The sequence below is a fragment of a genome, unplaced genomic scaffold (assembly GCF_019419815.1).
Source record: "Pyrus x bretschneideri cultivar Hongxiangsu unplaced genomic scaffold, Pyrus_bretschneideri_v1 Contig12, whole genome shotgun sequence".
Lineage (NCBI taxonomy): Eukaryota > Viridiplantae > Streptophyta > Magnoliopsida > Rosales > Rosaceae > Pyrus > Pyrus x bretschneideri.
Window position 1 is genome coordinate 5,069,342 of NW_025999413.1, and position 23,746 is coordinate 5,093,087.

At 39.7% G+C, this 23,746-nt stretch overlaps 3 protein-coding genes and 7 non-coding genes across 10 annotated transcripts; all 10 read left to right on the top strand.

The window, feature by feature from the left end:
• Positions 1–68: 68 nt before the first annotated feature.
• LOC125474416 (receptor-like serine/threonine-protein kinase SD1-8) lies at positions 69–5,985 on the top strand. The gene is made up of 8 exons (XM_048578114.1): positions 69–342; positions 448–3,698; positions 3,805–3,910; positions 3,984–4,155; positions 4,404–4,614; positions 4,781–5,018; positions 5,104–5,254; positions 5,347–5,985. The coding sequence occupies exons 2-8, from the start codon at positions 2,378–2,380 to the stop codon at positions 5,653–5,655; spliced, it is 2,508 nt and encodes an 835-aa protein (XP_048434071.1). The 5' UTR covers positions 69–342; positions 448–2,377; the 3' UTR covers positions 5,656–5,985.
• A 2,211-nt stretch (positions 5,986–8,196) lies between these two features.
• On the top strand, positions 8,197–8,285 carry LOC125474600. Its single transcript, XR_007256070.1, has one exon. It is a non-coding gene; the product is annotated as a small nucleolar RNA U36a (small nucleolar RNA).
• A 57-nt stretch (positions 8,286–8,342) lies between these two features.
• Positions 8,343–8,435, top strand: LOC125474569. Its single transcript, XR_007256039.1, has one exon. It is a non-coding gene; the product is annotated as a small nucleolar RNA Z223 (small nucleolar RNA).
• A 1,106-nt stretch (positions 8,436–9,541) lies between these two features.
• On the top strand, positions 9,542–10,240 carry LOC125474234. The gene has a single exon (XM_048577669.1). The coding sequence runs from the start codon at positions 9,542–9,544 to the stop codon at positions 10,238–10,240; it is 699 nt and encodes a 232-aa protein (XP_048433626.1).
• Positions 10,241–15,841: 5,601 nt separating this feature from the next.
• LOC125474601 lies at positions 15,842–15,930 on the top strand. Its single transcript, XR_007256071.1, has one exon. It is a non-coding gene; the product is annotated as a small nucleolar RNA U36a (small nucleolar RNA).
• A 76-nt stretch (positions 15,931–16,006) lies between these two features.
• Positions 16,007–16,099, top strand: LOC125474570. Its single transcript, XR_007256040.1, has one exon. It is a non-coding gene; the product is annotated as a small nucleolar RNA Z223 (small nucleolar RNA).
• Positions 16,100–16,384: 285 nt separating this feature from the next.
• On the top strand, positions 16,385–16,499 carry LOC125474576. The gene has a single exon (XR_007256046.1). It is a non-coding gene; the product is annotated as a small nucleolar RNA Z278 (small nucleolar RNA).
• Positions 16,500–16,602: 103 nt separating this feature from the next.
• Positions 16,603–16,720, top strand: LOC125474580. The gene has a single exon (XR_007256050.1). It is a non-coding gene; the product is annotated as a small nucleolar RNA Z278 (small nucleolar RNA).
• A 72-nt stretch (positions 16,721–16,792) lies between these two features.
• On the top strand, positions 16,793–16,902 carry LOC125474590. The gene has a single exon (XR_007256060.1). It is a non-coding gene; the product is annotated as a small nucleolar RNA snoR97 (small nucleolar RNA).
• Positions 16,903–18,655: 1,753 nt separating this feature from the next.
• On the top strand, positions 18,656–22,136 carry LOC125474415 (receptor-like serine/threonine-protein kinase SD1-8). Its single transcript, XM_048578113.1, has 6 exons — positions 18,656–20,011; positions 20,096–20,367; positions 20,601–20,811; positions 20,976–21,213; positions 21,299–21,449; positions 21,540–22,136. The coding sequence occupies exons 1-6, from the start codon at positions 18,706–18,708 to the stop codon at positions 21,846–21,848; spliced, it is 2,487 nt and encodes an 828-aa protein (XP_048434070.1). The 5' UTR covers positions 18,656–18,705; the 3' UTR covers positions 21,849–22,136.
• Positions 22,137–23,746: the final 1,610 nt, after the last annotated feature.

Genomic DNA, 23,746 nt, shown 5'->3' on the forward strand with positions numbered 1-23,746 from the left:
ACGACTCGTTCCACATCTATGAAACACAAAATTATAACCACTTCTTCTTCTTTTTCCTCCTCGCTTTCATTTGAGAGCATCTTTGCTCCCTCCTTTCGTTTTTCTCTCTACTTTTATTTTGTATTGAAGAAAAACGATGATACAAAATTCACAAAAATAGATTATTTCCAATAATCAAAGAAAATTAATAAATAAATTAATCGAAGAATAATGGGAAGAGAGGTTCCACCGCAACAGCAGCAGCAGCAGGTGGCGCTCGCAGTGCCAGTGGAGTAGCTGCTCGCTGAGAATCCGTACAACCCCGACATCCTTCCCGATCTCGAAAACTACGTCAACGAGCAAGTATGTATCTCTCCCTCCGTCTCTGTCTCTTCATTGACAAGGAACCGATACTTGGGTTTGATTAATTTTGATTGAACGACTGGGTTTATTTGGTTGTTTTTTCAGGTTTCTTTGCAAGCCTACAGTCTCGATGTCAATCTCTACCATCTTCGCCTCTATCAGATAATTTGAGAATTGGGTTTTTAATTTTAATTGATTTTTGTTTTAGAATTACTGCGAAAGTGAATTCTTTTTAATTGGTTTATGTTTTGCAATCCAGAATTTCCTACAAAGATGAATGTTTTTTAATGGGTTTCAAAAAAAAAAAAAAAAAAAAAAAATGAATGTTTTTTAATTGGTTTTTGTTTTGGATTATATAATTTATTGCAAATTCTTTAGTTGGTTTTTGTTTTAGATTGTATGATTTACTGCAAAGCCGAATTCTTTGTAATTGGTTTTCGATTTTCGATTCTATAATTTTGCAAGCACCGAAGAGTTTGCTGAGCATGATGAACACTTACAACGTCGGCGGAAGCCCCACAGTCTCTTCACCTCTAGCTGTGGCTTTGCAGTCATTCAATCTTTTGGTTCCGTTCCGTCCAACACGTATCAAACGCAGAAAGGAACAACTGTCCTGTTCTGTCATGCGTGTACCAAACGGTACCTTTGGACCTGTGAGTCCCCACTCCTTTTCCCTATTTTGGGATGTGATATCCACACCCTTGATAATTTTTGTCCATTGATCTTATTCAATTCATTTGATCCGACGGTCAAAAATTAAAAAGGTGTGTGAGAAATAAAATGAGATGTGTGGGTATCACACCCCTTTATTTTTCTCAAAAAAAAAAAGCTCTCTCTTTCTCTCTCACTCCAAACTCCCTCTCGGCTTTCTCTATCTTAGCCCCCTCCGAGGGCTTTTCTCACCAACAAACAACACTACAACAACATCAACATGTCGATTAACACCCTAGTGAACTTAGAAACAAAGAAAGAACCCCAAACCCTTCCTTCTCCTTCAGCCGGTACTGTTCATCGTCTTCCCTGACGAGTTTCATGTTTTTCCAACGTTGGTAAGCTTCTAAAAACCCTTGGGATGTGTTTTAGGGTTAGATGGAAGCTTGTTTTAAGTTGTATATACATTTGAATCATAGAAAATAGCTTGGGGAAGCTTTTCCAAATTTTCCGATGAGTACGGCCACTTTCGAAGCGTTTTCCGGCCAAACCATGGTGAGTTATCCGTTGTGCAAGTGACCAATCTCTTCCTCTCGTCGAGTAATACAACTTTACTTTTTGAATCACTCGGTTTGGTTAAGTAATGAAGAAGTTATGGGCATTTGAAGTTTGCCCAGAAACAGGCCGAAACCTTGGCCTAGAAATGGGTCAACCCGAACCATTAACCCAAGCTCATACTTGAACCCAACCCAGATTTCAAACCGGGTCTTCAAGCCCAAATCCTTATAACCCAAAGCCCAAAACCCATTTATTTGTTTTATTTATCCTTTTTAACTTCCAAACCCAAAGACAAGTGGGCAGGGCTTAAAGCCCAAACCCTTTAAACACTTGGACCCCAACCTTTTAGGCCCAACCCGGTTGACCCAAACCCTTGACCCATTGACTTTGACCTGATCTGGCTGTTGACGAGGTCAACGGTCAATGTTGACTGGACTTTGACCCGATTTTCTGGTTTCCATCCGAGACCCCTATTAGGCTAATTTCGATGTCCAAGACCCGTTTTTGACGTCTGTTTTCCCTAAATTCAATCGTTTGAGTATAGTTTTAGTAATTGTACTCTTTATGTGCTTAGATGCAAATAATAGCAACAATTCTGTTATTTCTATTTTGTACGGTTGTGCACCAACGATACAAGGTGAGTGGACTCCATCTAAAATGCATGAAGGGTTGAATACTTTCTACGAAGACTCTGTTCATGTGCGAGCTAATGAACCGTGTATGAAGGGTTGAATACTTGACTTAATTGACTTGCAATGATCACCATAAAAAGGGTAACATGCATACGGTAAATCTTTGCCTGAGCTGCTGAATTCTTTGTGCAGCCATGAATACCAAACCAAACTCAAAGTTCGTGTTCTTCGTTATTTTATTATGTGCATTTCTCGAGTCCCATGTTTCCCTTACAGCTGACACCATCAGCGAAGACCAATCTCTCTCGGGCGATCAAACCATTGTCTCTGCAGGTGGGATGTTTGAGCTAGGTTTCTTCAAACCAGGTCAGCTTTCAAACTACTATATAGGCATATGGTACTCCAAGCAAGTGGTATCTGAGAGGACCGTTGTTTGGGTAGCAAATAGGGAAATACCAGTATCTGATAGATTTTCTTCGGTCTTGAGCATCTTAGATGGTAATTTAGTTCTCTTGAACGAGTCCAAAACCCCGGTTTGGTCAACAAATTTAAACTCCACAACCAATTCTGGTTCTATACAAGCAGTTCTCTTGGATAGCGGAAACCTTGTCCTGAAAGCGGGCTCTAGTAATAATACATCAGAGCCTTTATGGCAAAGCTTTGATCATCCAACCCATACTTCGCTACCAGGAGGTAAACTTGGATTCAACAAAGTTAAAAATCATACCCAAAGTCTCACTTCATGGAAGAATTTGGAGGATCCTGCACCAGGTCTTTACTCTCTTGTGCTAGCTCCGGATGAAAGCAATTCATATATCTTATTGTGGAATAGGTCTAGACAGTATTGGACCACCGGACCATGGAATGAAATTTCGCATACTTTTAACATGGTTCCTGAAATGAGTATATTTGAGATCTGGGCCCTTAATCTCTTCAATTATAGTTATGTTACGAATGAGAACGAAAGTTATTTCACATATTCTTCTAACAATCCTAAAATTGTATCTCAATACTTGTTGTCTGTCTCGGGACAGATTCAGCTACTAAGGATGGAGAATTCCAAGCAGTGGAAATTGTCTTGGTCTCAACCAAGACAGTGCGATGTTTATGCTTATTGTGGGGCTTTCTCCAGTTGCAAACCCACATCCTTGAACTACTGCAAATGTTTGAAGGGCTTTGTGCCAAACCGGCAGAGTGATTGGGACCTGCAGATTTATTCTGGTGGATGTTCAAGAAGAACCGGTGTGAAGTGTGGGAATGCTACGGGAGATGGGTTTCTAAAAGTAAATAGCGAGTCATTCCCTGATAATAGACAATATGAAGGTGCTCTTAGTATTGAAAGTTGTAGATCAGCCTGCTTAAATGAATGCCAGTGCACTGCTTATTCCTATGACCTCAACAATAAATGTATAATCTGTCATGGAGATGTCTTGAATCTGCATGAAGTTGAAGCAAATGACGGTGATGGAAGAACTTTATACATCAGAGCTGCAGCTTCTGATCTCAAGGGAAAACGTAATAATAGTAATAATAGAACGATTATTCGTGTCGCAATTAGTGATCATTATTTTGGCGCCATTATCTTGATGTTGTCAACAAAATCTTTTTCTTCTCTTTGCAGGTGTTATTAAGCCGTCCCTTTTGAGTGCAATAGTCGTAACAATCATTGGTTTGATTGTTGTCATTTTTGGATATTTCTTATGGAAGAAAACTATGGGAAAGAAAAGGTACTGCTACCACCGATCTCATCTCTCTCAGTCTTTCTCTCTCAAACGTGTTCTAACACTACGACTAAAACAGAGAGCATAAGAAGAACCATAATGACCGTAAAAGTAAATTTGATGTTGGAGGTGGAGGTGGAAGGGATGATGCAGAACTGCCGATCTTCGGTTTAAGGGCTGTAGTAGCTGCTACAAACAACTTTGCTGAATCTAATAAACTCGGGGAGGGAGGATTTGGCCCTGTTTACAAGGTGACACTTCCACCATGTGCTTTAAATACAAGTACATTTTTCTTCTCCTGAACACCTTTGTTTATTTTTGACCTAAACAAATATCCAAGGAGAATTAAAGGACAAAAATAAATAGGAGTGTGCAGGAGAAATAAGCTGTGCAAAAATCATTCCCCCTTTCGAAAATATGGTTTTTTTTTTTTTTTTTTTTTTTTTTCTTTGAACTTCAAAAAATATTTTCTCTTGTACGCTTTTCTTCCTCTATACAGGGAATTCTGGCTGAAAATCAAGAAGTAGCCATTAAAAGGTTATCAAAAAAGTCAGGCCAAGGACACCAGGAGTTCATGAATGAGTTAAAACTTATTGCCAAGCTGCAACATACCAATCTCGTTAGGCTCTTGGGTTGCTGTCTTGAAGATGAGGAAATGATATTGATCTACGAGTACATGCCCAATCGGAGTTTAGACAAACTTTTATTTGGTAAATACACGCTAATGACTTATTAATTCTTTGTTTCTGCAAATTATTTTCCTTGTGTGCAAATGTCATGTACTGCAAGATGCACATTATGCACTGTGTCCAACATTTTATCTAAAAATGAAAAGAAAAACACTTGCTCATCTTTCTTCGTGTTTTGTCCAATCAGATGCATCTGAAAAAATTGAATTAAATTGGGGAAGACGTTTTCGAATTATAGAAGGCATTGCTCAAGGAGTACTTTATATTCACAAGTACTCGAGATTGAAAATCATCCACAGGGACCTAAAAGCAAGTAACATATTGTTGGATGGCGCCTTGAACCCCAAAATTTCAGACTTTGGAATGGCAAGGATTTTTGGAATAAATCAGACTGAAGCAAATACAAATAGGGTTGTTGGCACATAGTAAGTCTACATATATCTGGCACATGTTTTCATTCAAGTAATGTACTATTGCTTACTTCTCTACATATTGTCAATCCATGCGCAGTGGCTACATGTCACCCGAGTATGCGAGATATGGTCATTTCTCTGAGAAATTAGATATATTCAGCTTCGGAGTGTTGTTGTTGGAGATTGTAAGCGGAAAGAAGAATGCTGCTTTTTATCGCTTTGAACATTCACCAACTCTTGCTGGATGGGTAAGTACTGAAAAATTATTCCAACTCATGATCATTCTGTTTTTAAGCTTTCCAAATTCGCAAATGACCGTTAAGTTCAACATTTTAATTAGGCATGGGAGTTATGGAAAGATGGAAGAGGAATGGAGGTGATTGATGAATCGGTAAGGGAAACATGTCGGCTCGATGAAGCTTTGAAGTGTATCCATGTAGGGTTTTTGTGTGTTCAAGAAGCTCCAGCTGATCGACCAACAATGTCTTCAGTAATTCTTATGTTGCAAGGCAATGAATCTACATCTCTTCCACCTTCCAAAGAACCTGCCTTTTCAACACACATAAATTCCAATGCTATTCGCTCTTTTGAAATGCCTACCATTTTTTCTCACAACTCAGTCACCATGAGTTTGCTAGAAGGTCGATAGGCGTTGGAAGAGCAGTGACTGGCAAGCAGTTGAGAAAATAGTATAGTATATTAAAATAAACACCCCGACAACTAGCAGTTTTATACAAACACTTCGGGTTCAATTACACATTAGACTGAGTTGTTTGTGCATTTTATAGTTTTTGCCCATTCAAACTAAACCTATAATAGCAGCAAATTAAATTCATGCTATGTATTTTTCAGCTGCAAATGTGGGTGTAACCATACTTCTAGATATGTTCCCACCGCACCCCTTGGTGCAACCGTATTTATATTAATTTAAAATAGAATGTCGCTTGTATTAAAAGAATAAAGAGGAGATTATTTTACATCTTACAACTTTCAGAAGACAAAAACTACAAATAAAATTGGTCTAGAACAAAGGATTTTACATTAGTATATCCATAATGGACGACATGGGTTTTCCTATGGTTGGAATAGAAAATTTGACAATCATTGCATAGAATCTACCGAATGCAAGTTTGGCAACTAGAACTACAAGAAAACTATGTGCCCGATCAGTTTTTTTATCGGCAAGGATTCGAACTTGATGCCTCTTTTAACATTAAAAAGAAAAATATTACTAGAACAGTTGATGCGCCGGATCATGTTAAACTCAACTTTTATTGATGAGAGTATGGGCTGGAGATGATGGGCTCTCGGCAAGCAGATGGGCTGCTCGGCCTGCAAGAATAAATGGATTCGAGCCGTCAACATTCTCTTTGTCAAGTTGAAACACATGCACCAGTCTGCTCAAACTATAGAGGAACTGAATGCACCCTACAGATCAAGTCAATAATAAATCAATTAAATAAACATTTAGTGAATATCACTTCGATCTAGAAATTTTGAGGACCTTGCATAGTTTCACTTACAAGCTACAACAACAAAACAAACCACCGTAAGAGTGTGGATCAACCAACGAATGCACCATTCTAACGGCGTTAATATCGAACAAAGCTCCGCTGCCAGTTCAATTTGAGTCCGATTACCACCAATGTAAGAGTCAGCTTGGTTACAATTAGCACCAGTAAGGACATCAGTTTAATCTCGAACAAAGCTCCGCTGCCAGTTTCGGCATTATTGATCTCCACAACCTTGAAACCCATGATTGTGCTGATTCTTTATTGGGAGAACCCAAAAACACAAACAGAAAAAGAGAAAAATAAAAAAAAATCAGGATTAAACTTGTGTTTGAGAGAGACAACATGAGTATGGTATACCGTATACATATGGAGGACGTACATATAAAATGTGTCCGTTTTGGGGCTTAGATTTTGTGCTTCAAGTTTCTTCTTTTGAGTTTCTCTCATATTTGTTTTCTTTTGTGAGAAGAAAGCATAGACGTGAAAACCAAAGGGGAAAATTAAAAGAAAACTGTTTGGCATTCCTAATATGATTGTTGATTCTCCTACCAGTTTTCGATCGATTGGCTTTGGACAACTTGTAAACTCGTATTCTTTCTCTTTTCTTTTGTTCTTCAGTTATCAAACATTCATATCGATTCACGATATGAATGGTTCGATCGCTATTAACACTTTAGTCTTTATAATTCTAAAAGTCGAGTTCTTGTCTCATGGCTTAAATTGCTAAATAAGAATGTTGTAGGCAAGGTAGGTAACATTGTTTCTTGTTACTTTTTTCTACCTGATTTGGTTTCCCGTATATTTTGGGTCCCTACAATTGTGAAGTTACCCAATTTGATGCAAAATGGAGGCCGGGTACCTATGCTTCTTGTTTTGGAGAGATAGTCTCATTTATCCAATTAAATGTATCATTTACCGATCTTTTATTGAATAAAAGATTTACTTTTTAAAAACATAAACAACGTGATAATGAGTTATTTTATTTTATTTTAGCCAATTAATGAATAATACAGTTGCTCCGCTACAAACTCTCTTCTCCGGTTGAGTGATCTGAGGAAGCAGTCTCTTCTCACTTAATCAGCCTCTCAATTCTGGTCAACTTTTCCCAAATGACGATCTTGTCCCTTCTTCACCAGAGCTTCAAGAGCTTTCAATGGCCACCCTGTTGCCTCCAAGCTTCTGGTTCTCAATTTTCTTGCTTACCATCTTATTTTCTTTTCGATCTGTTTGGCTTCTGAGAAAATGCATGACCAGAAAATAAAAAATTCTAAGGTACGCGTGTTGGTCATCGTGAAAGGGGAAGGAGAAGCTACGCTTTTTCCAGTTACTTCCATTCACTGATCTCAGAAGGGGAGCCCCCTTTCCGCTCTCCTCTCCTCTCCTCTCCTCTCATCTCTCACTCTTCCTCTCTCATTCTCTACTGGAAAATCCATAATCTTTCATCTTCCTCTGCTCTTCCATTCTCTCCGCTCCCCATATATCTCTCCGTGGAGCGTACAAACCAAGTAGTGACGGTCGACAAGCTTCAAACATGGCGGACGCGTACTGGAGGTACAGCGATGGTGGACAACCGCCGCCGTCGTCGACGAATTCAGACATCGGAAAGCGTCCGCTAAATTTTCAGAATTTGGATAAATTTTTTTTATTATGTATTCTGATATTGTTTTGTGAATTTTTCGCGATGATTACAAATTATCCGCGCTTCTGAGAGCAATCGATGAAGTAGAATGCGATAATCAATGGTTGAATTTCTTGATATGAGCCATTCAAGTTTTTGATTTGCTGATTTAGGTTGGTGATATTTTTGGGTTTTGTTGATTAATGTTGGCGGTGATGACGAAATTTTACAGCTTTATGCCAGTTCTGCTTCAGAAAATTCGTGATTGAGAGAGCTGTTTCATAGTCTGAGCCTTTTGTTGAGTAAACCAAAGTCTGTCATCAGTCCCTTGATTCAAGGAGTCCATTCCCTTGATTACTGTACAGTTATCTCAGATTGCTTTTCATCTACTTAGGAGTCTAACTCACGTAATGTGACATCTCACATCGTTTAGGGGAGTGATCCTTAAATGTATATTCTTATCCCTACCTAGCACGAGGCTTTTTGGGAGCTCACTGGCTTCGGGTTCCGTAGGAACTCCGAAGTTAAGCGAGAAGGGGGCTAGAGCAATCCCATGATGGGTGACCCACTGGGAAGTTGCTCGTGAGTTTCCAAAAACAAAACCGTGAGGGAATGGTAAGCCCAAAGCGGACAATATCGTGTTACGGTGGTGGAGCAGGCCCGGGCCGCCCCGGGCCGGGATGTGACAATTTGGTATCAGAGCCGAACCCTGGTCGTGGTGTGCCGACGAGGACGTCGGGCCTCTAAGGGGGGTGGATTGTGACATCCCACATCGCCTAGGGGAGTAATCCTTAAATGTATATTCCCATCCCTACCTAGCACGAGGCCTTTTGGGAGCTCACTGGCTTCGGGTTCCGTAGGAACTCCGAAGTTAAGCGAGAAGGGGGCTAGAGCAATCTCATGATGGGTGACCCACTGGGAAGTTGCTCGTGAGTTCCCAAAAACAAAACTGTGAGGGAATGGTAAGCCCAAAGCGGACAATATCATGTTACGATGGTGGAGCGGGCCTGGGAAGTGATCCGTCCCGGGCCGGGATGTGACACGTAATAGCTTGTATAAGCCTTAATTTCAGGATCTTGATTGATCCATGTATCTGTATAAGTCTCTCTTTGTACCAATTACTTTTCACTCAATTAATGAAAACAAGTTACAAAGCAGGTTTTCACATGGTATCAGAGCACAGCTTCTTTGATAACCTGATAACCTAAAATCCTTGGCGTTCGAACACACCAAGAAGTTATAGCATTTTGCTCCTCGCAGACATGGCAACCGACTCTTCTAGCAAACACACCAAATACGAAGATCCCAGCGATCCTCTTTATCTTCATCACCCTGATTAGCTTGGAGCGATTCTCGTCACACAACCGTTGAATGATGAAAATTACTCCACTTGGAGCCGAGCCATGGCCATGGCCCTCAATGCCAAGAACAAGGAAGGATTCATCAACAAAACCATTAAAAAGCCTGAGTCGGCATCCACAATTGAATCCCAACAGTGGACTCGTGGCAACAACCTCGTGAAATCCTGGCTGCTCAACTGTGTCTCCAAAGATATCAGAGCAAGTGTCATCTACAACAATGTTGCAGTTGATATTTGGAATGAGTTGAAAGAACAAATCTCTCACACAAATAGTGTACATCTCTTCCATATCGAACAAGAGATACATGGAAGTGTTCAAGGAAATTTGAACATTGGTGCATATTATACCAAATTGAAAAGCTTTTGGGATGAACATGATGCCCTGTGCACTCTCCCAACCTGTGCATGTGGAGCTGCGAAAGAATTGATGCAGTTTCAGCAAAGTCAGAAAACCATGAAGTTTCTCATGGGTCTCAATGAATCCTACGCTACAGTTCGTGGGCAACTTTTACTTATGGATTCTCTCCCTGCTATCAACAAAAATTTCTCACTCATTATTCAAGATAAGAAGCAGAGAGCAGTTTCAACACATGCTTCTGGAAGGTCTTCAGTCACCGATGCCGCATATTTCGCCGTGCAGGACAACCTGCGAAACTCTGGTAGGATTTTTTCTGACACGCCCCGACCCCGAGGTCCTAGGGACATCGAGATGGTCATGTGCTGGCCGACACCCAAAGGGTGATGAAACCATTTAATTAAAACAAAAACTGAGAAAAAAAATAAACTAAAGTACGCAATAAAGGCTAAAAACCCAAATAAAAGTTCAACTTCTAAATATTGAAATTAGGTAAACACACAGCACGTCCAGAGCATAATTCTAATACAGAGTACAAGCAGAACTAAGAATAAAGAAGTGCTATTACAATAGGTGGCGAAACGGAGCGAATATGACACAAATCACTGGTAGGGGAACGCCTCATAGCTTAGGTCGTAATCCTCGTTCCTAGGTCCTGAAGGGGGCGCAAAACAAAGGTGAGTGGACCAAGTTTATATACAGTAATAGTAAAACAGTTATCAACATACTAACCCCCTAGATTTTATGAAAACACAAGTATAATGAGAACATAGGTTTTCCGAAATCTAGCATGTCGTGCAATGTCTCAAATCATCAATCGCATAAATAGTAAACACTAGTGAATGTCTGATATAACACTTCAGGCCCCATGCCGGCTCCCCGTCTCTGAGCAGACAGTCAGAGGAAAATACACTTCAGGCCCCTTATCGGCTCCCCGTCTTTGAGCAGACAGTCAGACGAAAACACACTTCAGGCCCTATGCCAATACGAAACCGTCGCCCGGGACGGACCGGATCTATCCCTACGTCCCGTAGCGGAAAGGACCACTAGGTAAGTACAAAACCAGTGAACATACATATATTGAAAATCAACTTCATAGTATAAAGTCATCCATCATCTATACTATAAAGAAGTGTTCTAAACATGTTCTAAATATCATATCATCATCCATCAGATATTCTATAAGAACATGGGTTATAGGAAAAATAGTAATAATTCAAACTAGCCTCAGTAAGCATATTATCTCAAAATGTTTCATAAAACATAATCGTAAAGTCATGCTTTTCTGTGTATGCAATTCTACCATTAAAATATGCATTTTTAGAAGGGGTCCACTCACCGTACACCGATGGTGCAAGCCGTACCAAATAGGAATAACGAAATCTCCGCTAAGAATCGCACCTAAACACACAATTGTTACTTTCAGTCAAACTCTACTCAAACAATTGAATTTGGGAAAACGGACATCAGAAACGGGTTCAGAACGTCGAAATTAGCCTAGGAGGGGTCCCACACGAAAACCCAAAAAGTCAACGGTCAAAGTCAACGTTGACCGTTGACCGGTCAAAGTCAAAGTCAACTCTGACCGTTGACCGGGTCAACGGTCAACGGGTCACGGGTCATGGGTTTTGGGTTTAGATTTTTAGGTGGGTTGGGTTGGGCTTGAACCCAAACGGCCCAAAGGCCCACAACAGAAAGGGTGATGGGTTTTAGGCTAACAGGCCCTAAGGCCTAATTAAAAAGGGAAAATGGGTTTGGGCTGCAACTAAGGCCCTAAGGCCTTTTGGGTTTTTAAAATGAAACAAAACTAAAAATAAAAATAGAAAGGGTGAGGGTTTTGGGCCAGAAACCAAACAGGCCCTAAGCCCGTGGGGGAAAGGAGAACGGCCCGAAGGCCTGGGTGCCCGGAGAAGAACACCGGAGCTTCCATAGCTCCGGCCAACGCCAAACCTACAACCTAGACCCCGATCTAGGTACCAAAATGAAGCACTAGCCGAGAGGAGTAGTTTTATACCTTGGGTTCGCCGTGAAACGGCTTGTGGTGGCCGGAAAAACCTTCGAACCTCACCCAACTTGCCGGAAATTTGGGTGTGCACTCACCCGTGCCAAAAACACTCCAAAACCTTGGAAATCAAGAACCCAAACTCAAAAACCACATCTAGGCAAAGTCTAACATAAGAAAAGGAGAAGAAAAAGGGCTTACCCAACCAGAAAAATCACAAAACTCGCCGGAGGTGTTCGTATCCTCCCGGTGCCGTGAGCAAGGGAGAGAGAGAGAGATATGCAGTTGAATGGCGATGATGGTGATGATTTCCTCGAGTAGGTGTAGCTGTGGGTGTGTGTGTATGTCTTTCACGGGGAAGAAGAGAGAGAGAAATGGGAGAGTTTTCGAAAGAAGAAGAAGGTGCAGACAAACAAACCAAAGAAAGGAAAAGAAGAAAAAGAAAAAGAAGAAAGAAGGAAAAGAGGGTCACGGCAGGGGGGACAAAAATGAAAAAAGGGAAGTGGGTTAGGGTGTTGCCACGTGGCAGCCTAGGGATAGAGTAATAATTTAAATTTTTAGATCTTAATTGTGTAACAAAATGAGGACCAAAGTGATAATTCTATAAATTTTTAGGGAGAATTACAGAATTATCCTTATAAGCAGGGGCGGGTGTAACATTTTCTCCTAGAAATCCCCATCTAAAATGTGATCGTTATGATGCAACCGAACACACTTCAGATACTTGTCATGCACACCTCAAGTGCGACTACTGTAATTGAAGAGGTCACACCATTGATCAATGCTGCAAACTGAAAAAGGCAAAGGACAACAGTGATAGGGGAGATTATCAAAATCGTAGGGGTTCCAACTCCAAGGCTAATCATGTTGACATCAAGCCAACGCCTCCATCAACATCTCCTTCGTCATACAACCTCACTTTCGAGCAATATCACAACCTGCTTGCGCTCCTTGATAAGAGCCAATCCAACTCCACAGCTAATCATGTCGGTACCACCTCTACTATGAATGATTTATCAAGAAGAGTTTTTTGTGCTTCTGCACTTAATAAGGGAAGGAACTGGATTTTCAATACCGGCACCACAGACCATATGGTTTGCTCACCAAGTTTAATGACCACAAGCATTCCGATATACAATCGACAAGTGCGCCTACCCAATCATGCACTTGCCGATGTCACACATATTGGCACAGTTTGTCTCTCGAATGATCTCGTCCTTCAGAACGTGCTTTGTGTTCCATCATTTAAACTGAATTTAATTTCTGTCAGCAAAACCACCAATACATCATCTTGCTTTGTCATCTTCACTGATAAAATGTATCTACTTCAGGGCCAACGATCGGGGAAGATGATTGGGACGGGAACTGAACGAGAAAGACTTTACTACCTTAACAATGTGACGAAAACCATGTGCAATTCAATGTCAGTTGTTGCTCCTTCTTCTCAGCTTTGGCATAACGCCTTGGCCATCTTTCCAACAAGACCTTACTGGTTATCTCTCCTTGCATTAAAAATTTGAATTTTTGTAGCATTGATGATTGTTTGATCTGTCCATTAGCCAAACAAACACGTGCTCTTTTTCCCTTGAGTTCTATTAATACAAAAGCTCCTTTTGAGTTAATTCATGTTGACATTTGGGGAGGTTACCATGCTCCCACCATCACAGGGGCACAATATTTCTTAACTATTGTGGATGATTTCTCACGGTGCATATGGGTTTATTTAATGAACCACAAATCAAATGCACGATCCTATCTCATTACATTCATTAACCTTGTTGAAACACAATTTTCCACACGAGTTAAGGTTCTTCGTAGTGATAATGGTCCAGAATTTTTTATGACACATATTTTTGTCAGATAAGGGCATTATACATCAAACAAGTTGTGTGTCGACTCCCCAACAAAACGGGGTAGGGGAGCGCAAACACCACCACTTACTCAATGTTGCTAGAGCCTTACTTTTTCAATCTCATCTTCCCAAGAAATTTTGGGGTAATGCAATCCTCACTGCCACTTATCTCATAAATAGGACTCCCACTATTCTTCTTCACGGCAAATCACCCTATGAAATACTTCATCACAAACAGCCAGCCTAAGCACATTTACGAATGTTTGGTTGTTTATGTTTCTCTTCCACACACCACCATCGTCCTACCAAATTTGATGCAAGAGCCACACGTTGTCTTTTTCTTGGCTACCTATACGGCACAAAGGGATATCAAGTTTCCGACCTTCAAATGGGTAAAATCTCTATTTCACGTGATGTTATTTTCCATGAAAATGTGTTTCCTTTTTCATCTTCCGCTGCTGTTTCACTTGTTGTGTTTCCACATACTCAAGATACTGATTGTGATGACACCATTATTCATCCGTCCATTCCACTGGAGCAGGATTCAGTCGACCCATCATTTTCTTCGTCGGTGAGTCCTGTTTCGGTTCCCTCTCCCTTTATTTCCACATCCCCACCCTGTCTTAAACGACCCACTCATGCACCTGGTTATCTTCAACTATATCATGTTGACATCAACCTTCCTTCTCTATATGTCCCTTCATCTCACTCGGCGTCGACCAAAGTGACAGGTATTTCTTACCCTTTGTCTATTGTACTCACATATGATCATTTATCTGCTCGACATCGTGCTTTCACCACTTCCATTTCAGCTGCCATCGAACCCAGTTCATTCTCACAGGTCATACGTGACCCCCAATGGTGTTTAGCCATGGAAGAAGAACCGGCATCCCTTGCTGCAATTAGGACTGGTCTCTTCAACCGTTGCCCCCTAGAAAGAAGCTGGTTAGATGTAAGTGGGTGTACAAAATCAAATTTTGATCCGATGGATCCATTGAGCGATATAAAGCACGCTTGGTTGCCAAAGTTTATGGCCAAATTGAAGGCTTAGACTATCGCGAGACTTTTGCTCCGGTTGCAAAACTGACTACAGTCCGCTTTCTTCTTGCAGTTGCCTCAGTCCAACAATGGCACCTCCACCAACTTAACGTTAGCAAAGCCTTTCTCCATGGTGATCTTGAAGAATATGTCTACATGTCCTTGCCTCCTGGTTTCGGACGAACGGGAGACACACGAGTTTGTAAACTTCATAAATCTTTGTATGGGCTTAAGCAAGCCTCTCATCAATGGTTTATCAAACTCTTTTGTGCTCTTAGAAAGGCTGGTTATCAACAATCCAAGGCAAACTATTCATTGTTCGTCCGAAACCATGATGGTAAATTCACTGCCTTCCTTGTCTATGTTGATGATATTATCTTGGCAAGGAATAACATACAAGCAATTGAGGATACCAAGTCTTTTCTTATGAAGCAATTCAAGTTGAAAGACCTTGGCCAATTAAAATATTTTTTGGGCATCGAAATTGCTCGCTCTAGCAAGGGGATCACTCTCTCACAGTGAAAATATGCCCTTGAAATACTTGAGGATGCAGGTTACCTTGGCACAAAACCAGCCACCTCTCCTATGGAGCAAAACTTATCACTCAAAAAGGACGAAGGACAATGCATTACTAATCCTTCTTCTTATCGACGGCTTGTTGGGAGACTAATCTACCTAACAATCATGCGCCTTGATTTGGTCTATGTTGTCCACATTCTTAGTCAATTTATGGAAAATCCTTGAATTCCACATTTGGAGGCAGCCCACCGAGTCTTACGATACATTAAGCATACACCAGGGCAAGGTATTTTTTCTCTCTGCAAGAAGTCCAATTCAATCGAATGCTTTTTGTGATCCGGATTGGGCCAGATGTCGTGACACACGTCGTTCTACCACCGGATACTATGTATTTCTTGGAGAATCCTTGATCTCCTGGAAAAGCAAGAAACAAAACACCGTGTCATGTTCTAGTGCAGAGGCGGAGTATCGTTCAATGGCAACAACTTGTTGTGAAGTCACTTGGCTGAAATATGTTTTCCATAACTTGGGTATCAAACATAAACTTTATGTATTTTGATATTGTTTTGTGAATTTTTGGCGATGATTACAAATTATCCGCGCTTCTGGGAGCAATCGATGAAGTAGAATGTGATAATCAATGGTAGAATTTCTTGATATGAGCCGTTCAAGTTTCTTGATATGAGCCGTTCAAATTATCCGCGCTTTTGGGTTGGTGATATTTTTGGGTTTTGTTGATTAATGTTGGCAGTGATGACGAAATTTTACAGCTTTATGCCAATTCTGCTTCAGAAAATTCGTGATTGAGAGAGCTGTTTCATACTCTGAGCCTTTTGTTTATTAATTTGATTTTGTTTTTCTTTAGTGTTATGGATTTCTATGTTTTTGGTGGTGCCGATGACAATTCAATCCGCTTGTTCGAGGTGCAGTGGAATTGAGACCCTGTTTACAAGGAGAACCCCTCAGCGAAACTGCATGCATATGAATTTAATGGATTTAACTGAGGTCTTAATCATAATTACCGTCCCAGTCAAATGTTTTTGTTCAATTGTTTGGTCTGTCGTCTGTCTAAGATTAGGTTAGTTGTTTGTTATGTTGTTAATTGATTGTGATTGTTGTGGCCTGTGATGATTCAATCCGCCTTTTTTAGGTGTAGTGGAGCTGAGACCTTGTTTACAAGGAGAACCCCTCGACGAAGCTACATTGCACATGATATTAATGGATTTAACTGAGGTTTGAAATCTTAATTACTGCATCAAAATCCGTTGTTTTTTGTGCTAATTGCTTGTTTTGTTGATTGGGGTTTATTGTTTTGTTAGGATTAAGGAATGTTTAGGTGTCAATGATGTTACAATCCAATGTGTTTGAGGCTTAGCGGAAGCGAGAACCTGCATTTGTGCAGGTAGAACCTACTTGTGGAAACTACATCCCTTGACAGAAACGATGTAGCTGAGGCATTGCAGTCATATGTTTTTGTTGTGCATTGTGTTTAAATGTTAGGTTTTGAGTTTCAACTATACCCTTATCCTTTTTCGATCAGGTAAAGGGTCTGAAATAACTCATAAATTAGAGTGTTGTCATCAGCTTCATCTTGTGTTTACTGATCAAGACTGGAGTTAAAACAACAACACTACATAACCGCACTAATTTTGTTTCTTTTATTTTTTTGATTCATTTTAAATAGATTTTTTTAGCCAAAATGGCTTAGAGATTTGCTTAACTTCTCACTTTTGTTTTTGAGAATTGAAATCAATAGAATATAGTGAAAAATCATGTTAAATAAGGATTAAAATAACAAAATTACCCTTAATATAATAAACAATTGGTGAAAATGATTTGACAAAAATTAGGAGCATTTTGTCATTTTATTCTTATGTTATTGAGATTTTTTTATGTAATGATTAAATGATTGATTGTGAACAAATTCAGGAATCAATTTTATTGATTTCAAATTTCAGGGATCAAATTGAGGAATTACGCAAATAATTTCTAAAATGTGACGGCACTATCCTGTCTCTACTAGGTAGTACCCTAAAAAAGGAACCTTTCCTTTCCCCAGCCACATGGACTCCTTCTTACCTGTTGTTCCCAGCGGTTTCGGGCCGAGCTGGAGTTAAAAAAAATAGGCAGGTAAAGTCCTGTTATCTTTTTGCGTTGGAGGATTTAGATTATGTAGTGATTAATTACTTTGCAGGAGAATCGGTACAAACAAGGATTGAAACAAGAAAATGATTGTTGGAGAAAATGGCATGCGGAAATCATTACCAGTTGTTCGAATTCCTTATGATCTGCAATTGAAACAAGTTCTTGCTAATGGTAAAAAAGGAGCTTTGAATGTCGGGGCTGTTCTTATTTCACCCAAGGGGTTTGAATTAGCCCCTCCCGGTAAGGTAGAGCGGTTCACTTGAGTTGCCCAACTGCCCCTTAGCTCGGTGCTCATGACATGCTACGGAATCTCCACCGTGTCGGGGGACCGGTATTAAGTAATTCCCAAAATCCGGTAGAATAAAGAATATAAATAAGCAAACTTTTGATTGGAATCAGACCAAAAATAGACTTGGTACTTGTAAATGAATGTTGTTGTAAACTTTGTGCTAATGGGAGTTTGAAAACTTTCAACATATCTTCGTTTGTTTTTGTGATTAATTTTTGTTAGTTATGGATTGGAAAAGATTTTATTATAATTAACAACATTTAAGCTCAAAACCTCTAAGAAAAGACTTAAGAGTATTTGGATCTAACGGAAGAAGTGACACAGAACCAAGCGCAACGGCGTTCTAAGATATGTATAGGATTCATATAGCCGACCTTACTTAGTGGAAAAAGGCTTTGTTGTTGTAACAACATTTAAGCTCAAAACCTCCTGAACCAAAGGAATCATGATGGTAGGTAGCCTAATTGATACATATGAACCATAAATTTGTAGCGAGCATAAGTGCTTAGCTTGGTGCATTAGCTTGCAGGTGAAGCAATCTAACTTGAACGTGTCCTAATCCTAACTCGAAGCTCCATCTCTTTACGGGCTTTGGATATGTGATGCCTCAAGGGTTTACACTTTTTATGCTATCGAGTATTGGTGAATTAGAACGGAACTGTAATACTTCCAGAAGTTTTGACAGAGGAAGATCAATGTTCAAGCCCTTTCCATACATTGAATTTTCTACAAAGACTTTGTTCATACATAGGAATAACAACGTTCAAGCCCTTTCCATACATGGAATTTTCTATGAAGAACAACATTCAATGGAATTTTCTACAAAGAACGACGTTCAAGCCCTTTCCATACATTGAATTTTCTACAAAGACCTTGTCCATATGTGAAGGGTTGAATAGTTGACTTAGTTGACTTGCACTGATCACCACAAAAAGGGCATATAGGTTGAGCTCCAGTAACACGCATACGGTAAATCTTTGCCTGCCTGCTGAATTCTTTGTGCAGCCATGAATACTAAACCAAATTCAAAGTTCGTGTTCTGCGTTATTTTATTATGTGCATTTCTCGAGTCCCATGTTTCCTTTGCAGCTGACAGCATCAGCGAAAACCGGTCTCTCTCGGGCAATCAAACCATTGTCTCTGCAGGTGGGATGTTTGAGCTAGGTTTCTTCAAACCAGGTCAGCTTTCAAACTACTATATAGGCATATGGTACTCCAAGCAAGTAGTATCTGAGATGACTGTTGTTTGGGTAGCAAATAGGGAAATACCAGTATCTGATAGATTTTCTTCAGTCTTGAGCATCTTAGATGGTAATTTAGTTATCTTGAACCAGTCCAAAACCCTGGTTTGGTCAACAAATTTAAACTCCACCACCAATTCTGGTTCTGTACAAGCAGTTCTTTTGGATAGTGGAAACCTTGTCTTGATAGCCGGCTCTAGTAATAATACATCAGAGCCTTTATGGCAAAGCTTTGATCATCCAACCCATACTTGGCTACCAGGAGGTAGACTTCGATTCAACAAAATTACCAATCATAACCAAATTCTCACTTCATGGAAGAGTTCGGAGGATCCTGCACCAGGTCCTTACTCTATTGAGCTAGCTATGGATGAAAGCAAATCATATCTCTTATCGTGGAAGAGGTCTCTAATGTATTGGACCAGCGGAATATGGGATGAAAGTTCACATACTTTCAACCGGGGTCCTGACGTGAGGCAAGATTATAACTTCAATTATAGTTATGTTACGAATGAAAACGAAAGTTATTTCACCTATTCTTCTTACGATCAGACAATTGTATCACGATGCTCCATGTCTGTCTTGGGGGATATTCAGCAACTAAGATGGTCGAATACTTCCAAGCAGTGGATGTTGATTTGGGCTGAACCAAGCCAACAGTGTGATGTTTATGCTTTTTGTGGGGCTTTCTCCAGTTGTAATCCCACAACCTTGTGCAAATGTTTGAAGGGCTTTAAGCCGAACCGGCAAAGTGATTGGGCCTTGGGGAATTATTCTGATGGGTGTTCAAGAACAACCAGTGTGCGGTGTGCGAATGCCACAGGAGACGGGTTTCTAGAAATACATAGCGATTCATTGCCTCAAAATAAACGAGATGAATATGCTTATAGTTTCGAAGAGTGTAGATCGATCTGCTTAAAGGACTGCCGTTGCACTGCTTATGCTTACGGCAGTAGTAATGGATGTTCAATATGGCATGGAGATGTCTTGGATCTGAAAGAAATTGATAAAAATGACGGTGATGGAAAAACTTTATACATCAGAGCGGCAGCTTCCGACATTAATAAAAAACGTAAGAAGAGAATGGTTATTCATGTCTTACTTGGAGCCGTTAATATTAATGTTGTCCCAATGATTTTTTTTCTTCTCTTTGCAGGTGTAATTAAGTCGTCCCTTTTGTTTGCAATAGTCTCACCAATCACGGGTTTGCTTCTTGTCATTTTTGGCTGTTTCTTATGGAAGAAAACATTGGGAAAGAAAAGAGAGCGTAGGAGTAGATATGGTGAGACTAAGAGTAAACTTGCTGCTGGAGGTGAAAAGAACTATGCAGAACTGCCGATCTTTGGCTTAAGGGCTATAATAGCTGCTACAAACAACTTCGCTGAAGCTAATAAACTCGGAGAGGGAGGATTTGGCCCTGTCTACAAGGTGACACTTCCACTGTATACTTGGTACATTTTTCTCCTCATGCAAACCCATGTTTATTTATGACCTTTGGATTGAGTGATTCCAAAGAGAAGAATCACGGGACAAAGTACACATGGTTGTGCTAAAGGAGAAAAAAGGGTGTTCCAAAATAATTTATCCTTTCAGAAACATGACCGTTCCTTTGCACTTCCTCTAACAAATTTTCTCTTGTGTGCTTTTCTTCCTCTATACAGGGAATTTTGGCTGAAAATCAAGAAGTAGCCATTAAAAGGTTATCAAAAAAGTCTGGCCAAGGACACCAGGAGTTCATGAATGAGTTAAAACTTATTGCCAAGCTCCAGCATACCAATCTCGTTAGGCTCTTGGGTTGCTGTCTTGAAGATGAGGAAATGATATTGATCTACGAGTACATGAACAATCGGAGCTTAGACAAACTTTTGTTTGGTAAATACACGCTAATGACTTGTTAATTCTTTGTTTCTGCAAATCATTTTCCTTGTGTGCAAATGTCATGTACTGCAAGATGCACATTATGCACTGTGTCCAACATTTTATCTGAAATGAAAAAAAAACACTTGCTCATCTTTCTTTGTGGTTTGTCCAATCAGATACATCTGAAAAAATTGAATTAAATTGGGGAAGACGTTTTCAAATTATAGAAGGCATTGCTCAAGGAGTACTTTATATCCACAAGTACTCAAGATTGAAAATCATCCACAGGGACCTAAAAGCAAGTAACATACTGTTGGATGGAGCCTTGAACCCCAAAATTTCAGACTTTGGAATGGCAAGGATTTTCGGGATAAATCAGACTGAAGCAAATACAAATAGGGTTGTTGGCACATAGTAAGTCTACATATATCTGGCACATGTTTTCATTCAAGTAATGTTCCATTGCTTACTTCTCTACATATTGTCAATTCATGCACAGCGGCTACATGTCACCCGAGTATGCGAGATATGGTCATTTCTCTGAGAAATTAGATGTATTCAGCTTCGGAGTGTTGTTGTTGGAGATTGTAAGTGGAAAGAAGAATGCTGCTTTTTATCGCTTTGAGCATTCACCAACTCTTGCTGGATGGGTAATACTCAAAAATTATTCCAACTCATGATCATTCTGTTTTTAAGCCTTCCAAATTCGCAAATGACCGTAAATTCAACATTTTAATTAGGCATGGGAGTTGTGGAAAGATGGAAGAGGAATGGAGGTGATTGATGAATCGGTAAGGGAAACATGTCGGCTCGATGAAGCTTTGAAGTGTATCCATATAGGGTTTTTGTGTGTTCAAGAAGCTCCAGCTGATCGACCAACAATGTCTTCGGTAATTCTTATGTTGCAAGGCAATAAATCTACATCTCTTCCACCTTCCAAAGAACCTGCCTTTTCAACACACAGAAATTCCAATACTGTTCCCTCTTCTGAAATGTCTACCATTTTTTCTCACAACTCAGTCACCATGAGTTTGCCAGAAGGTCGATAGGCGTTGGAAGAGCAGTGACTGGCAAGCAGTTGAGAAAATAGTATAGTATATTAGAATAAACACCCCGACAACTAGCAGTTTTATACAAACACTTTGGGTTCAATTACACATTACCCGAGTTGTCTATGCGTTTTATGGTTTTTGCCCATCCAAACTAAACCGATAATAGCAGCAGATTAAATTTATGCTATGTATTTTTCAGCTGCAAATGTGAGTGTAAACATACTTCTAAATATGTTCCCACCGCACCACTTGGTGCAACCGTATTTATATTAATTTAAAATAGAATGTCGCTTGTATCAAAAGGATAAACAGGAGATTTTTTTACATCTTCCTACTTTCAGAAGACAAAAACTAAAAACCAAATTGGCCTAGGACAAAGGATTTTACATTAGTATATCCGTAATGGACAACATGGGTTTTCCTTTGGTTGGAATAGAAAATTTGATAATCATCATACAGAATCTACCGAATGCAAGTTTGGCAACTAGAACTATAAGTAAATTATGTGCCCGATCAGTTTTTTTATCGACAAGGATTCGAACTTGATGCCTCCTTCAACATTGAAAAGCAAAATATCACTAGAACACTTGATGCGCCTGATCGTGTTAAACTCAACTTTTATTAACGATAGTACGGGCTGGAGATGATGGGCTCTCGGCAAGCAGAGGGGCTGCTCGGCCTGCAAGAATAAATGGATTCAAACCGTCAACATTCTCTTTGTCGAGCTGAAACACATGCACCAGTCTGCTCAAACTATAGAGGAACTGAATGCACCCTACAGATCAAGTCAATAATAAATCAATTAAACAAACATTTAGTGAATATCACTTCGATCTAGAAAATTTGAGGACCTTGGATAGTTTCACTTACAAGCTACAACAACAAAACCAACGTAAGAGTGTGGATCAACCAACGAATGCACCATTCTAACGGCGTTAATATCATCAATTCAAGTCCGATTACCACCAATGTAAGAGTCAGCTTGGTTACAATTAGCACCAGTAAGGACATCAGTTTAATCTCAAACAAAGCTCCGCTGCCAGTTTCGGCATTATTGATCTCCACAACCTTGAAACCCATGATTGTGCTGATTCTTTATTGGGACGAGCCCAAAAACACAAACAGAAAAAGAAAAAAAAAAAAAATCAGGATTAAACTTGTGTTTGAGAGAGACAACATAAGTATGGTATATGTATGGAGGACGTACATATAAAATGTTTCCGTTTTGGGGCTTAGTTTTTGTGCTTCAAGTTTCTTCTTTTGAGTTCCTCTCATATTTGTTTTCTTTTGTGAGAAGAAAGCACAGACGTGAAAACCAAAGGGGAAATTAAAAGAAAACTGTTTGGCATTCCTAATATGATTGTTGATTCTCTTACCAGTTTTCGATCGATTGGCTTTGGGCAACTTGTAAACTTATATTCTTTCACTTTTCTTTTGTTCTTCAGTCATCAAACATTCATATCGATGCACGATATGAATGGTCCAATCGCTAATAACACTTTAGTCTTTATAATTCTAAAAGCCGAGTTTTTGTCTCATGGCTTAAATTGCTAAAAAAGAATGTTGTAGGCAAGGTAAGTAGCATTGTTTCTTGTTACTTTTTTTTCTACCTGATTTGGTTTCCCGTATATTTTGGGTCCCTACAATTGTGAGGCAGGGTACTTATGCTTCTTGTTTTGGAGAGATAGTCTCATCTTATCCAATTAAATGTGTCATGTATCGATCTTTTATTGAATAAAAGATTTACTTTTTAAAAACATAAACAACATTCATTGAGTGAGTGACACCATTAAAATTGCGCACACAATGCAAAAGAGAACCTCTTGTTGGTTTGGCAAGTAATTCCTGTTTCAGTCAAAACAGAGAGATAATGTGGCTTAGTGAGCGTTGGATAG